The following is a 17,108-nucleotide window of genomic DNA, read 5'->3' as shown; positions in this document are numbered from 1 at the left end:
CATCCAGCCTCATAGGCTAAGGACTTCCAGATTTGCATCTGCAGCCTGGCCCTCCCTCCCAAGCTCCATCATGTATATTCAGCTGTATATTCAGCTCCATCATGTATATTCAGCCGCCACCACCACCGCCACCACGACTCTGATGTCTGATTGGCACCTCCCACTCAGTATGCCCCAAATTAACATCTGATCTTCCCCATCCAACCGTCTCCACCCACAGCCCTCTCCACGGCAGTCAGTGGCAACCCTGGGCTTCCAGCTCTCGTGCCGAAACCTCAGAGTCATTCTGGATTTGTCTCTTTTCTCACAGCAACGTCCAACCCATCAGCAAATCTCTTTGGCCCTACCCGTCAAATATGTACACCCATAATCTGACTCCTCCTCCCCATGGTCAGGCCCATGACCTTCCTCAGGGCCACTCGTCTCTCACTGGATCAGCGCAGCAACCTCCAAACGTGGCTGCGGGCTCCTGCCTGGCTGCAGTGGCAGCCTGAGCGATGCCTCAAACATGTGAGTCTCTGCACCACTTGAAACCTTCCAAAGGACTTCCTGTTTCAGCCAGTGGGACAATAAGGCCTTGCACGGGCTTCCAGGGCCCTCTCGGACCTCTGTTAGCCCGCCTTCCTGTGCCACTCCAGCCACCACACCTTACCTGAGGGCCTGGGATGCACCTTCCCCAGGTGACCTCATGGCTAGTGCCTTGGCCCACTTCGACCCCTGACTCAGATGGCCCTTCCTGGTGAGGCCTTGCCGGGACCACCAGACTCAAATTCTGCTGCCCACTTGCCCACTGCCTACTCTTCGCCTGCCTCTTTCTCTGTGTTGTCCTCAAAGGCACTTCTCTCGTTTTAATTTATGCTTCCATTATTATTTATCTGTGTGCCCTCACCGGAAGGTAAGTTCCATGAGAGTGAGGATTTTTGGTTGAAACCTGCTGAATCTCCCCGGCCTAGAATGGAGCCTGTAGGAAGTACCTGCTGTGGGGATGGCTGTGTCTTGCCTCCAGGGCTAAGCGCTTCCGTCTGTAGAGCAAGCTTGGGACTGGAGTGCTGGGTGCAGGCTCAGGCATGGGCGCTGCTCAGGGGCACCTCTGGGACCACATGGACAGCAGCCTGTCTTTATTTCAAGCACTTATCATTTTTCCAGTCCTCAGCCCTCTGTCTGGTTAAAGGGAGAACCCACGGAGGGGCAGGGTTGTGGACCCAGGAAGGCACCCTCAGCCTTTGGGGCTGGAGATTTGCTGAGTAACAGTCCTGAGGAGTAAAGACCAGCCTGCCAGAGGGGATGCTGCAGAGGACACCTCAGAAATGCCACCAGTCTGTGGTCTGGGGCCTCCAGTTTGCCCGTCATGTGCCTGCTTCAGCCAGCAGTAGCCTGGGTGTGCCCTGTCCTTCCCTCCTCCTCTCCATGTAGAAGGCACCTCTCTCAGCCTCTGCAGGTCCTGTCTGTCCCGGGACCCCAGCTCTCCAGCTGCCTCCTGCCAGGGGCCACCCAGTGCTGGGACTTCTGGGTGCCCCAGGCCCGGGCGTGGCCCACGTGCTGTCCACCCCGGAAGCTGATGTGCTTATATGAGTGGAGCCCTCTCACCCCACCTCTCCCCAGCACCTTGTGCCATGTGTAGCCCCCATGCTGGACCTGCATAGTGGTTGTGGGGTCTTGGGGAACATGGTCAGAGGCTGGAGAGGAAGGAAAGATCACAAGGCAGAAGGCAAGCAATCTGTGCTCCAAGTACTCTTTCCGGGTGCGTACAGCCTTAGGGAGGGCCTCTCTCTCAGAAACACTCTGGGTGGGCTTTCTCCACACCTCAGAATGTTACAGAAACAAGGGAGTCCAAAAATCCCCAGAGCTTGCAGCTGGGGGATGGGGAGAAGGAAGCAGCTTTTGGAATGCCTCCACATGCCTGAGGCTGGTGGCTAGTGTCTTTCTTATGCAAATGGTTTAATGCATCCAAAGCCTCAGGCAGATGGGAGGAGTCTTGAACCAGGGGACGGTATGGAAAGCACACAGAGCCTACGTAAGGGTCTGTGAATGGTCAGAACTGTTTGCAACGCCCACTGCGTCAGATGACGCAGTCAGGGATATATAAGCAGCTGCAGACATTTTAGCTCAGACCCTCTCAAGCTCTCGTTCGGGCTCTGGCTCTTACTGGCGCTCTCACTTGCGCTCTGGCTCTCGCTAGTGCTCTCACTCTGGGACTCTCGCTCTCTGACTCGGGTTCTCACTCGCGCTCTGGCTCTGGCGCTCTGACTCTCTCTCTGGCGCGTCCGCGCGCTCGCTCTCGCTCTCTCGCTCTCTCGTGTGCTCCCTCCACGTGGTTTGGTGAAGGGGCCTTCTCCATGTGGCTTGGAGAAGGGGTCTCCAGGCTGCTTTAAGAGGCTCTCGCCATGCGGTTTTGAGAAGGAGAGGAGATCCGCGTGGTTTGCAGGAAGAAGGCAGTTTGTAAGGAGGCTGAGAATCCAGGCAGTCCTGCATTGAGAGCTGGAGGGCACCACAGCACAGAAAGGACCTCCCCAATCAGATTGAATGATTGGCAGCTGCTGGTAAAGCTGAACTGTGTTTGGAAAGTAGGGAAACGGTTTCTGTGACTTTCCTAAAACTAGCCTGGTTTGGTAGTGGGGAGGCAAGGATATATGTGGGTGTTTTAAAGAGCATAAGACTTAACAACAGAAATCCGCAAATAACTAAATCTGTATAACTGTTAAATAAACAATTCTTTTTCTTTTCACTAAACTCTGGTATTGAGAGTTATAATTTTGGCGGCGGGCAATCGGGCCCCTAACTAAAGAGCCCGTGGGTTTGTTTTCAACTGGAGCAGCCCAGGGGTTCTGTAACAAGAACACATGGGTCTTCAGGCGCTGCAGAGCCCATACCACCCACCTGGGCTGCACCGCATGGAGAAGTGGCAGGGCTGGGCTGTATCCCTGCGTGGCCCTCAGCTTGCTTTCTGGGCTCTTGCCTGGGGCTGGGGAGGCAGCCTGGGCCTTGAGAAGCCCCTGGGAGATCTGGGCTCTGGGCACTTGGCTGTTCATTCCCCAAGCCTTCTCAATGTTCTACTCCCAGGGAGCAAGCCAGAGTCAGTGATGTGACCTTCAGTACTTAATTGCTTGTTGAAGTCCTTTGAAGTCCTCACAAAAGCTTTGCAAAAACACTGAGATTTATGAAGACAATGCAGTGCTATCCTCGTAAAAAACTGACGTTTAAATTGTTCTCATTTTATATCTTTGCAATGAAATTCTTTGTTTCCTCTGCAGCCATTTCTGATATTTACTAACATTCAGAAGTCTCTGCTCCATGCAAAATTCCATTTCTCCGTGGTGCATGTCATACTGGGCACCATAACGGGTGAGCCTGAGACCCAGAGCCTGCTCTGCAGCCCTGAGCGGAGGGGCTTACCCTCAACAGTGAGGAAGGTATCCAGCCATTCCATGCCTGCCTCTCCCTCCAAGAGGAGGATTAAAAAAAAAAAATCAGTAAAGCATCATATTTTAATGAGTTTTCTTTGCAATGTGTATATAATAGATTTTCAATAACAACTCGTAATTAGTTCATTTTCTATTATTCAATTGCTCTGCACTGAGGCTGTTGACAGCTTCCAGCTGGGATCTTTCAAAATGAAAAGTGCCTGACGGCTCAGCTCCAGACAATGGCTGGCAAGTCCTGGGCCCCACGAGCCCACTGTTAAGAGCAAAGCAACTGAGATGGGAAAGACATGTCTGGGTTTGCCACTCCCAACAAGAGGAAGAACGTGGTGGGGGGCCAAATGACTGGCAAGCAGCAGTTCTGGCTCAGAACTGCCCCCTCCATGGTGTGATGAGGGGTGAGATTGTCCCCCCTAGAGCCCTGTACACGCACGTGTGTGTATGTGTGTATGCAGAAACATTCTACCGGCCATGCTTCCTAGTGGGTGAGGTACTTGTTGAACAGCCCCCTGCTGTGCACCAGGGACTGCCAATGGCTTTCTAGCTCAGCCAGGGCAGTCAGAGGAGCAAGCCGGCCCTCAGTTGGAGGGCCTGCAAGGCAGAGTTCAGGAGCATCAGTTCCTGGAGACCTTAGGCAACAACTCTGCTCACTCTCCGTCCTGACAGTCATCACTGAAAGTGACATCCAAGGCCAAGCCCAGCTTTCCAGTTGATACCCAGTATCCTCTCTGTGACTTGCCTGGGCAGGTGCACCTGCAGTGATCAGGCCTCACCACGCCCTGGCAACACCCACGGGCTGGACCAGGGCTGGGGGAGGGCCCCACAGATGCAGGCTGAGTCTGCTTCCTTCTAGCCCTGGCCTCTGGATCCAGTTCTGGTCTCCAGGGCCCCACCCCTCAGCCACTCATTCCCATCTTGTGACAGCCCCCTCACCCAAGCCTTTGTCCTTCAGGACCACCACACTCTCCCCTACCTTCTGAGCCAACTTTCTCCTTGCCCTTAGCCTGGTGATCTCCAGCCTGGTGGGCGTGTGTGCCTCATCTCAAATTTTCCCTTCTGACCTCTCCGGGGAATGCAGGTGCTCCCGTGCACCTTGCACCATTATTCTCTGTCCCAGCTCCCACTTGGGTGATTTGGTTGCTTTTCTGTTTCCCAGCTGCCTCCTGGACAGAACTCAAACTCTTATGTGGGCAGGGCCAGCAGTGCTGCCTTCCCTGATGCAGGCGAGAGGGGACTCGGGGAGCGCTGGCTGATCCAGCGCTCTTCTCCTCCTGAGCTTCCTGTCTCAGCAACTAACACTTCCCTCATGTGTGGTCTCGCTGCCCAGGCCAGCCTCCTCTGCCACATGCTGGTTGCTGGTCTGCTCCTTGAATGGAAGCCACACTCCCAGTGTGGCTGAGTGAGAGCCTGGACCGCACCCCCGCCTGGATGCCCACAGTGGCTGCAGGGCAGACCTGCCCAGTCTCCTCACAGTGACCCCATGCAGTGCTGCTCCCCTGAGTATTTCTGGCCCTGCTTGGAGTCAGGGAGCCTGGGTCTCCAGTGCTCAGTGCATTTGCTTAAGAAGCCTGCCCTCGCATTCAGCCCTCCCTGGTCTGCCAGGCCAGCTTGGCGGACTCTGAGCTGGCAGAGTCTCCCCTTTCAGCAGGGCATGCTGTGGCAGAGGCTCCAAGACCCTGAGCTCTGTCTTCCTTGGTGAGCGTCAAGCTCTTTTTGTGATGTGGCCTCTGGTGGGAGGGAGGCCACCATCGGGCCAAGCTGGGGCCATGCTGGTGGGTTCTGGATTCTCAGGAGCTGAGCTCAGAAGAAATACAGACACACATTCGATGCTAATGAATGGCTTCCCAAGGTGTGCAGATTTCTGGAAGCCAGGATCTGGGGATGTGGCTGCAGCCGCAGACACCACAGGGCTGAGGAGCGGGCTGCACAGGAGCCCTTATCGCCACACACAGTTGCTGCAGGTGGAAGTAATTAAGCAGCGGGCAGGTGGCCTAAAGCCTAAAAGAACACTTATCCTGAGTAAGGCTCAATGGCCAATGGGTGGCCCTGGAGCACAATGGGAGCTTCCTGGGACACGCAGCTCTGTCTTCATTAAGGAAGCATTAGGTCCATGCGGGTACCTCACACTCGTCACTCACCCAGCAGATCAGGGGTGTCTGGGCTGCAGGGCAGCCATAGGGCACCCTTGTTGGCCTGGTTCATCCCTGCTGGTGATCCCCAGCCAGGGTCCTGGCTCTGAGACCCCAACAAGGTGCTTGCTGTGCTCCCTCTTCCCTGGCTCCCTGGGAACATGCAAAGGCCCTCTGGGACTCCTGTGACTGTCACATTGTGTTTGGACCTGTTTGCCAAGTGTATTTCTCCCTATACTTCAGCCCCTCACCGAGTGAACACTTAAAAAGAGCTTCCTGGGTGCCAGACCCTGTGCTAGAGGCAAGAGCACATGGTGAGCAAAACCGCTCCTGCCTCATGGAGCCTGTGGATTAGTGTGGACCAGGGTGACAGGGACGGGGCAGCAGCGGGGGTTGGGGGGTTGGTGTGGGAACACACAGAGAAATCTTTCTCATCACTGTCACTTCATCCATTGTTGCCCTACCTGGTCCACGATGACTTAGCACTACCACATGCAAGATGTTATCCTCTTCATTTAATCTGTATTCTCATTTAGTCCCGAGTGACCCCATGGGCAAAGGAACCTCCAACCAGCCCAACTGGCCCTATCTTGTCAGAGACAACCGAACAAACTGCCGTCACGAATCACTGGTGGAGGAGAACTTGGAACCCACTTTTCTTCCCCCCACAGAACCAAAGGACAGGGACATGACCGGGACCTGCATGCTGAAATCCTTTCAGAACCGTTCCTTGTCTAGAAAGATCTGGTACTGCAACCCCTTACCTTCCACCCCAAACCCTTGACTGGGGAGACATGGTTAAGCCTCACCTCCTGTCTCTTTGCCAGGTGGCTTCACAATAAAGCTTTTTCTTTGCTCAAAAGCCGATGGCATGGTATTGATTTCTGTACATGCCAGGCAGTGGGCCCTTGCTCGGCACGCATGAAGATTCTGCCCGCTGTGCAGAAGAGGAACTTGGAACCCAGCGTAACCTCGGGTCGAGAACTGTCCCAGGCCACCCAGCTAATAAGCGGCAGAACAAGGATTCGAACAGGTCTGACTTTGTCCACAGCCTGGCTGCTGTGCAGAGATGAACTCAGGGCTGTGCATACACAGAGGAAGGCATGTGGGGCTCAGCAGAGGGAAGAGAGATTGAGTAAGACTTCCCGGAGGACGAGGCCACTGAGCTGGGACTTGCCACTTAGGGAAACCCACTGTGGGGACAGTGAGATTCTCATTATTGGAGAATTTTGATGAGTGGCAAAGTATGGTTAAACGCACAAAAAGTTTCTGGAATCAGGCATAGGTATGCCCCGTATAATACGGCACTTCTATAACACAGTTTCATTCTAACATGCTTTGACTGTAGAATATATCCAAGAATTGCTGGTAGAAGAAGAAACTGATGAAGCAATTTTGGTGGAAGTGACATCTAGAATGTGCCAAGATAACTTAGGATGATAGCACTGATGAGAATGAAGTTAAACAGTTTACTCTAAAAAGAGTAAAGAAAGGCTTAGACTTAGCCAAATGGTTAGTTATATTTCTTAAATGAAGATCCTTGTACTGAAAGGAGCACAAAGTTTAAGAGAGAACTTCAAAAGTGCTCAGCACCATATAATGAAATTTATAAAGACCTGTCAGCTAAAAGCAAGCAATCTAAAATAACATATTTTTTGCAAAAAGTAGAGCATAGAAGCCAAGATAATGCTGAAGAAAGTTCAGAGGATGAGACTATCTTGTCAAAAAGAAAACGCATTTGGTTAATGGAGCTTAGTAGTGATGACAAAGAAAACATTACCTAATTCATATTAATACGTAATACTTTTGATGAAAATTGCTTTAGTAAAGATTTCTCTTAATTATAAAAATATAATAGTATTTTTTTAAATTTCTGGAACCTAACCCCCCTTTTTGTAATAGTTCTTTGTTTTGTATAAACTGATTCGCATAACATGGGTTCACATAACACGGCAATAGTTAGGAACCTAACAACTGTGTTATATGGGGGTTACCTGCATTTGGGTTCAATTCCACTTCGGGTCAGTTTCCACATCTGTAAAGTTGCGACATCTTACACAGTGCTGACACACGACAAATGTCAACTAGAGTGATGGTGACGAGCACAACCACTCAGAGGGAACACGACTCGCTTCTGGGCCACTCATCAAGCTCACGTGGGAGCCTGCTCAAAGCCCCTCATTCTAAGCTGGAGGGGAGGAGACAGCACCCCCATCTATGTTCTTGAAAGGGAATGGTGAGACCCAGCACCTTCCGTCTTCCCATTTTCAATTCCCCTTTGGCCATTCCCATTTAACTGTTGTACGTGCCTGAGAAAATGAGGTGACACAGGCCATGAATTTGCTCCTTGATTTGCAAGTGCTAAGTGAGCCACTGCGGTCTGTCCCCTTGGGATTAGGGGAGTCATCACACCAACATCCTGGCCTCAGCCCCAACCGGCACCTGCGTGCAGGTATTCCTTGTTCTCCAAACTCAAGAGCCAATCTTGGACAAATCCCATGCTGCTCACTATCCCAAACTCAGGAACTGAATGGAGGATAAAGTGGCATCCTCACCATCTACCCTCCCTGTCTGAACTCACCCTCCCTCTGCTCCTCAGCGAACAGGGAGCAGGGTGGTGGGGGGAGGGGTGCTTGCCATTGTCATATTCTCGCTGGTGGTGAGGATGGACTGAGATCCTGCGTCTGGCCTGTGCTGGGCATGATTCTTTCCAGAGAAAAACGATGTGACACCATCCTTTTATTTTTTAGCAACAATGCAGAAAAACAGCTATAAATTCAGCAGGTGACCATTTCATCTGTTTCACAGAGTTGCCCTGGATACCGAGATATTGCAGTATCACATGAAATCCCTGTGTTCCTCCCTGCCTGCCTGGAGCTGAGGGAGGGTTTCCAACCCACCCAGCCAGCTCCCTGCGGTCCCCCAGACACGGAGCTCCTGGACACTAAGCGTCTGTGGTCCCAGGGCATCCACATGTGAGGCCCTCTTCTGGCACTGCTAGCTGCTCGAGCCCTTCCTTTGCCTCCAACACATTGCTCTCGTAGGATTCATTAAAAGGACAAGTATCTTTCTAAAATGCAGAAGAAATTTGTAATGAATCTGAAGCAAGGAAAAAAAAACTCATTTAAGCAACACGATGTTCCCAAGATCCCAGCCCAAGCATTCAGAGAAGTGCAAAAACATGCATTATTGAAAAGCTTTTTAAGCGAGCAACTTTTAGATTAATTTATTGTGCTGCACAGACAGGGCTGGTGCGCATGTTGCTCGCCTGTGACCCTGGGCGCCTGCCGTGGGCCCAGCTGCTGGCTGGGCAGGGCGGGGAGGGAGCGCTGAGGGTGAGTGCTGAGAGAACGCTGTGCTTCTGGCTCCCAGGTCAGCCGGTGATCTGGAAAGCCGAAAGCAACTTGAACAGCAGGTTTAGGTGATAAATGGGGGACGAGAGGGAGGCCACCTTCATATTTCACTCCTGCCACTGTACCAAGATGGGGGACTGGGAGCCTTCGCGCCATCCGACAGAAAAAGACTGAACTGACTTCCATGGTTAAGGGAACTGTGCTCCGCTCTTCTCCCTGGGGAGGGGCCGCCTGTTCTGCAGAGGAAGGCACAGCCCCACCATGGTCCAGCTGAGCTGAGCACGGGCAACCACAGTCATGGGGCTCCTGATGGCGCCCTGAGCCAGCGGCAGACAATGGCAAACACAGCCTCCCACAAATGGCCATGCCAGCTGAGGGAGAAGATGTGATTTAGGAGGCCCCTGGCCCCCAGACTTGCAACTGCACCCCACTTCTCCAGGGAAAATGCCCCCAAACTCATCTTTTAAAAGAGCGACAGGGTTGGGGCCCAGACTCCCCTGCCTGGTACCCAAAGACCCTGGCAAAATAGAGACTGGAAAATAAAAATTTAAAGTCTCAACCTCTGCCAGCCCACCAGCTCCAGTTTTAAAAATTAAATCCAGAATGTTGTTGCTGACATGTTTGCGCTATTGTTTTCTGAGCTGTGGAGAGATTTCTTTAATGTCCATTGATTTCTGGGTAGTACGTTGTGCCTGTACGTCTCACTTCAATTACCTATTTAACATTCACTGAACCATAAATCCGATCCCGGAGCTCTGGGAATTTAGTTGTGAGTTCCTGTGACTCGAAAAACCACTGATTGCGCGTACGTGCACAGTCGCTGCCTGTCAGCCCTTTGTAGCGGGTTAACGCATTCTGCAGCTTCCTTAATGTCTGTGAGTTTACATTTCATTGCATATCTATTGTTTGGGTTGGGCTGTGATGAATGGTTTGGCTGCCTGGTTCCAAACAAGTCCAAGGCGACAGCAGAATCTAATTTGCTTTAAAAATGATGATTATCGTGCTTTTCAAATAATAACTCAAGAGTGAGGGGAACAGCCTTGGCAGTGCTCTGCAGGAGATGTGCGGCCGGAGGTGAGGCAGTGCTGCCGCCCTTGACCCCAGGCAGCTCGGGTCCATGAGGACCTCCATTGGGGAGCCCAAGAGGCCTTCTCTCTCATCAGGGACAGCAGGGCTGCTTCCACCCCCTTGAGAGGAATGCTAACAGCTCCTTGCTGGGCCGAGATTCAGGCGGCTGCGGTAGTGGTACCAGGACAGTGCCTGAGCAGCACCCTTCTCTGCCTCATGCCACCATGGTGGGCGCTGAGTGCGGAGGCCTGGGGCAGCCCCCAAGTCCTGACATCCAGCTTGGCCCCCGGCTCTTGACCTGCACCGACCTTTGCCTTTATAGCTCCTTTTGCCGGGGGCCTGCTGGGGATGTCTCAGAAATGTCCCCAGCACACTTGATGCTGCCTTCCTGTCGTGGAGCGCTCATCGCCCTGTGATCTTCCCTGACCACCCCACTCATTTCTTGTCCAGATTCAACAGGGATTCAGATCATCTGGAAGTCTCAGTTTGGGAAAGGTGGATGGAGAGAACATTGCAGGAGGTGGACTCTGGGGACAGGACTGATGTGTGGGTCGATGCTTAGCAACTGGCTCTCCAGAGGGAAAAGACTCCCCCACCTCCTTTTCGTATCATTTGTATGATGTAAGTTCCTGTGTTGTAAATACTCCCATTACGGATGATTACGATTAAAAGCTTTCCCACTGTTTTCCTTGAAAATTCCTGAAAATCTAACAATGGGCTCTCAAGAACTAGGCCTAGAGAGCTGCTGATAATTCCACACATTCTAAAATTTAGAGATTTATTTCAGGGAATAAGCACATTGATCCACAAAGCAAACACCCCCCACAGCAGGCTAAGCCTATCAGTCATTCACAGCTTATTCTGAACTACTGTAGGCAGATATGAGTGTTAATAGTGGACAGGGAGCAGGATGGTGGGGAACCATGCCCCGTGCCTAGTCACGCATGGCAAGCACAGCCATGTGCTGGGCAATAGGTAAGCTGTGACCTGGGAAGGCACCCCGGCATCAAGTTCATGGGTATTTCCCACAGGGAAGAATCACACTTGTTTCTCTCCTCTTATGTCATACAAGTACCTCCTCTATCTGCCACAAGAGCCCTTCTTGCCAAGGACTCCTCCTCAGGCCTTGAGAATGTTGAGAATAACAAGCTCACTAGGAGATGTGAACAGGGAGCACCAACACCTTTCTGAAAAGTGGGGCTCCATGCAGAGGCTGAGGGTGTGGGAGAAGACCAGGATCTATGGCTCAAGGCTCAGTGTACCCTGGGAGTCTCAAGCCTACTTCTCAAATTCCAGGGCCTGAAGGTCAAGTTCAAGGACGCACTACACAGCGTGCCCATACTGCCTGTTTTAAGTAGAGCCTGAATACTATCTGATCCAAAGAGGTTTAATCTCTCTGGGGCCAAAAACAAGCCCAGCACTGCCCTTGCCTCTCATCGCCGCTGAACTCAGCAGGCTCTCTGCTGAAGCTCCCCCTCCTGCCTGGCCCAGCCTCTAGAGCTGTCCTGCAGAACCTCCCTCCTGGGGTGGGGCCCCCGCCTGGGGACAGCCCTAAAGTCTGCTCCCTCCATGTCAGGCACAGACTCCCCAGGGGTGCCCAGCGATGTGTCCCAGACACATGGAAACCCCAGCCCTCATGACAGCAAGGTCCTTCATCCAGAAGGAACAGACAGACCGCCCTCCTGTACCCTTTTCAAGGTCAGGTTTGTTGTAAAACAAATCTAATGGCTTTTGTCTATGATAGAAACCAACTGTGGAGATCACCGAAAACAGACACCAGGCCCTGACATGGTTTGGGGCAGGAAAGCCTGCGGACGCTGCCCGCTTGCCCACCCGGCCCGGCCCGGCTGGCGCCTGACTTACGGAAGGCCGTGTAGAACTCTCGGAGGGTCAGCCGGCCATCGCTGTTGTAGTCATCAAATCGAAGGAGGTCGCTTGGCGAGCACCCTGGGAAGTCCTCCTCCAGGTCCTGATCCATCAGCGTGTGCTGCAGGCAAGGGAGGGAACAAGGCCAGAGCCGGGAGTGAGTGCCGAGCTGTGGGCTTGGCCAGGACATGGCTCAGACCATGTTGGGGTGCAGACTCCAGTGACAGCTCAGTGGGCCACGGGGAGCCTCCAAAGGGCTTCGGTTTTGTCTTGTCCAACTGCCCCATTTTATAGTTGAGAAAACTGAGGTTCAGAGTGGGGAGGGGACATTCCTGAGGTCACACAGTGGTTGTGACAGAGTCGGGGTAAGTGTTCAGGTGTGTCGTCTCCCCATCTGGGCAGACAGTTCCAGACAGTGTGAGGTCAGAGGACCCTTGAGGCCACCTGGCCTGCCCCTTCATGCTGTTCAGGGGGAGACAGAGAGGAGAAGGGGCCGATCAAATAAACTCAGCAAACATTACAAAGAGTGGCTGAACGGAGGGCGCTGGGTTCCCAACTGCACACAGCTGGAAGGGCCCTGCTTCACTAATGCCTCCCTCCCTGACTCCCACAAGCCTTGACCAATCTCAGGGCCGCACCTCCTAGCCACAGCACCCCCAACCCCACCCAGAAAGGGACAGCTGCCATTCGACTGGCCTCAGCCTGTGCCCCCACCTCTGCCTGCCCTGTCCTGCCAGGGACACAAATGTCTGTCTGGGGGACTCTGGCATGGGGCCATGTGTGGGCCTTCATGAACTTCTTTCTGGAAGAGGTCTAGGCCACAGGGCACAGAGGCCTCCCCAGCAGGGCCAGCCACATGCCAAAAGGTGACTAACGGTAGACATTCCAGGCACCCTTGCTCAGCTGGAGCCAGAGGCTGGAGTGACTTACAGGAAAAATGCTCGGAAGGAAATCTCAGAAGGAAATGATTTTATTTAGTGGGGGATGGGGGGGGTGGGGAGTGGGGAACGCAGGCATTTTTTCTTTATTTAACAGTCTCTGCTCAGTCTGCTACATTAAAGGCAATTTAATGTGATAATGTTAAAAAAATGACCCTTCACCCAGCAAGAAAGAGTGGTCGATAAAAGGGAGATCAACCATAATGCCCAAAATCAATCTTTCAGAGATGGGAATTTCCCTTTGTCTGTTTCTGCATTGGAAATTGATTAACTTTTCATAAGACTGACAAGTTTTTCCGTGACGCCTTTAATTCAGTGTTAAGACAAGGACCCCTTTCGCTGGGCTCTGCCTGGTAGATTTATGAAATGAACTTTAAATTAAATACATTAAATTTTAAAGAGGAAATCATAGTTCAATTACCATGCTTGTTAATGGCTTCGGGGGCCTCGGGGCTCACCCCTGCCAGGTTAGAGCAATGGGACCAGGAAGCTTCTGTTTACTTGGCAGCCACCTGGGAGCCAAGAGCCTGCACCTGCCTCCATCCAGGGCAGGCCAAGCCGCTGCCCCAGGCGCTCCCTGTACGGCCTGCAGCCGGGGAAATCACCAGATGGTTCTTCCCTAACAGGACCTGGCCTTTCCCCAGAGCAGCTTGGGTAATTGGTGGGTTGCTAGCCCTGCCCTCGGGGTCTTGGCCATAGCTGGGGGCCTAGTGCCGAAGGAGGCGGTGCTGTGCAGGCTGTCGTGGCTGAGGCAGCGTGTGCGCTCCCGGGAGGCTGTGGACAGTGCACGTGCTGCCCAGGTATGGGTGAGCAGAGTGGGGTCTGCAGGTGCCTTTGGATCTGTGGTTCCCAACGTGTGTCCTGGAAGCAGGCTCTGGACTGGTCAGATTAGAGGAACATAAGAGGGAGGTTCTGCATAGCAGGGCTTCTGGACGACTTTCTCTCTCAGGTTTTGTGGGCACCTGCTGCCTCACAGGCCCTGAGAAGACCAGGAGAATGTCCTGGTGGGAGCTATTTCCCCCAGGGAGGCCCCCGTGCTGTGAGGAGAGCAGGTGCATGCACACCAGCCCCCCTGGGGTTCAACTTAGCTCCATGACGTCAGATGCACTGAACACACTCAGGCAAGCTGCTAGATTTCTTGGGGCCTTGGTTTTTTCCATCTGAAAACACCTGTGAAGTGGAGGTGACAGTTGTGGCTACCTCACAACAGAGGACAAGGTTTAAGGAGGGAGTCATGGTAACCAAATGATGGCATGACATGGATACCACCCAGCTCTGGCTCAGCACTCCCACATCTCTCCTGGTGACCTGTGATGGTCACAGACAAGACACGCAGGCCCAGAGGGTGAGGTGTCTCCTAAGACCCACGAGCTGGGAACCGCTGGGGGTGGCATTCCAATGCGGGTAGGCAGATCCTCAAGTGAAGCCTGCGTCCTCAGCGGCTGCAAGTTTGCACCTCACAGGAAAGGGCCCGGCTTACTGCCTGGTACATGTCAAGGTGCGCCCAGACCAGTCCCTCCTGGTGACCTGGCCACAGCTTTGATAAGGCCACTGCATCATGTGAAGGGTTTCTATATAGTGGCCTCCATGGTGGGACTCTATTATCTGCCCTCTGGGTGGGCACTCTGTGGTCTCTACAGATGAGCTTCCCTTGCCCACCTCCCTGCTTGGGGAGGCTGACCCTGCCTCCCTTGTTTACCTTGGCACCTGCCTGATGTGGCTCATGGGCCCCAGGCCCTTCGAGGTGAACCAGTGGGGCAGGAGCAGGAAGGCGGCCCTTTTCGGACCACCTGTCCTGCCTTCCTGCCACCGGCCCCGGAAGGTCCTCCCGCGTCTGGCAATGGCTGGGCCCCAGCTGCTCCTTCCTCACTTCTCTCTGCCACAGATGCTAATTGCCCTTGCCCTTCCTCGTTGGACAGACGGACACACGGACACATGCACTGGCTCTGGGGAGGGAGGAAAGCCACAGACCTGATCCAAGTGTTTTTGCAACGGAAGAGCAGTGCTCAGGGGTGGACACAGGGCTCCCTGTGAGCATGCAGGCTGGGGTTTGGGTTGTGGATATCTGGGTACTAACAAATGGGAGACCCTGGGGGCACAGCTTGGGGACGCCTAGGCTGCAGCTCCAGGGGTGTCCGGTGAAACAGAGCCTGCTTCCCTTCAACCTTCCCACTGAGGAAAGTAAAAGGCTCAAGGAAGAAAAGACTTATTTCCTAATGACAACACCTGAGACCAGCCGGCCCACTAAAGAGCGTGTTTTGCCAGCTCGCTGTGAGCACTTCAAAGTTTGTCTGTACCTGCTGGCTGCAGGTGGCCAGTGGATAGAAGACAGTGACACCTTTTGTTTGTAAGAGAGTCTCGGGGCCTTGGACACAAGCTCTCTGCCTCCTGGGAGAAGGGCTTCTCTTGCTAGAGGGCGGCCTCCTGCACGGCCCGGCACAGAGACAGTCACGTGGACCTCCCGGTTCTCTTCATTTACACGCAAGGTGGGAAATGGCATTTCTCCTTAATTTTATTTTCGCTGGATGCCATACTCACCTGAGCCAGTTCATTGCTGCTGAGGTGGCCGTCGCCATCTGCATCCAAGTCCTTAAACAGAGATTCCACCAGGAGGTGCTTCTGGGAGGCAGGGTCTCTGCTGTTGTCTCCTTCTTGGGGCGGCTGCAGGCGGGTCTGAAGTGCCAGAAGGACGTTCTTCAGGCGGGCATAGTTGGCCATGGTGCAAAAGTGACCTGGGAAAGAGAAGAGGGGATTATTGCAGTGAGAACCCTCCCTTGGGTGTTGTGAGAATGTCCATCTGTTCTACTCATAGAGTTTCTGGGCATTTACTGCATGCAGTGCGGGGTGCCACTGGCATAGACAAGATCCGTTTGTCCATCTGCCTGCCAATGCATCCCATGCTCACCGAGCACTGAATACATGCTACACGCAATGCAAATGTGGGACAGAGCCTGCTTGTCCACGCCAGAGATTTATTGAGCACCTACTACGTGCCAGGCATAGAGTAATCGCCAGATGGAATGGGGGAGCCTGTCCAGGGCAATCCACAGCAGTAGCCCCACAGCGGCTTCAGGAAAGCGGCCCCAATCCATTTTGTAATAGCTCGTCTTTGCCTTAATCTCACCTTAAAGGCTGCTTTTAAACACTCGGCCTCATAGATTCGGGAATGTTAGTTAACAGAACTAAGAAGCCTGCTTAGGTTAATTAGGTACACTCCCAGAGCTGGGTTACTTCAAAACAAATGTGTATGCAAGTCTATGACCAAGAAGCAAGAGGAAGCTTTACGAGATGAACAGTGAGCACACAGCCCATCACCCGCAGACCTGTATCCCAGGCCTGTCTACTGTACAGCATCAGGACCGCACGGCATTTTGGCAAATGAGGCCTGGAAAGCTCTGCAACCTGACTCAGGTGATCTTCCTGGTGGTGGGCCACTAGGAGAAACACCTTCCGAGGCACAGCTTGCAAATTGAGGCTGCAGAGCTGTTAGCAGGGCAGGAGACCCCCCCACCCCACCTCCACTTCCTAACCTCCCTGAGGGAAGAGGGTTTTCTGCGTGTGGTTTTGCTGAGTCCTGGTGGGATCCTCACCATCCACGCGGGTGGGAGGCCAACGTGCTGCTGGGAGTGGGCTGTCTGGGGCCTGGAACTCTTCCCCTTAATTCCAAGGCCAGTTTAGGACACCAGGTAATAGCCTGCGTTTGGGGAGTCCCTGTAAAGCAGGGCTGGAGAGCCCAGCTCCAGTCCACTGGGTTCAAGTCCCGGCTCTGCTGCTACCTGAACGTGCACCTTGAACCAGGTGCCTCCGTGGTCTCACGTGTGGGGGCAAACATTGCCCCCCCCCCCCACAGAGCTGGTATGAGGATTAAATAATATTTGCACATCAAGGGCTGAGCGTGGGCTTGGCACAGAGCTGCTCCCTCCTTCCCACCATCAGGACCACATTTGCTGAAGAGCAACAAGTGGACAAGGAAGCTGTGGCGGGAGAAGAGCTGACGGGGAAGTCCGTCTGTCTCCCCAGACAAGCCTGGATGGCCCGATGACTTTCTTCTGTGCTTGTTTGTGTTTCTAGATTTTCTTCCAATTTGGGGTCAATTGATTCTTGACAGAAACAGATGCCTGTTACCATTTCCTCCTGTGTGTTTATTTAGAAGAAAAATCAATTGCCGTGCTCAATACAATCAAATCTATTTGTTCTCTGGGAGCTCCGCGCTCTGACAGGGTGGGTCTCCCAGCCCCGACGTGCTGGCCCCTCTGGCCTGGCAGGGCATCACGTCCGGGCCTTCTCAGGGCCACCAGTTGGCAAACCGATTCTCAAGTGTGTATGGCTGCACAA

General features: G+C 53.3%; 1 protein-coding gene across 1 annotated transcript in view; it reads right to left on the bottom strand.

Moving 5' to 3' along the window:
* Window positions 1-15,496, bottom strand: part of FSTL4 (follistatin like 4) — a 116,670-nt gene extending 101,174 nt beyond the window's left edge. Inside the window, exons 1-2 of the mRNA XM_090289498.1 lie at window positions 15,312-15,496; window positions 11,833-11,956 (exon numbers count right to left, since the gene is read on the bottom strand). Coding sequence (XP_090145624.1) covers window positions 11,833-11,956; window positions 15,312-15,491 — 304 coding nt within the window. The 5' untranslated portion in view covers window positions 15,492-15,496. The remainder of the gene's footprint in view (window positions 1-11,832; window positions 11,957-15,311) is intronic.
* Window positions 15,497-17,108: the final 1,612 nt, after the last annotated feature.

Source organism: Furipterus horrens, unplaced genomic scaffold, assembly GCF_987537825.1.
Source record: "Furipterus horrens unplaced genomic scaffold, mFurHor1.1.pri manual_scaffold_10, whole genome shotgun sequence".
Classification (NCBI taxonomy): Eukaryota; Metazoa; Chordata; class Mammalia; order Chiroptera; family Furipteridae; genus Furipterus; species Furipterus horrens.
The sequence above is the reverse complement of the archived record's forward strand: the minus strand, read 5'-3'. Positions and strand labels throughout refer to the sequence as shown.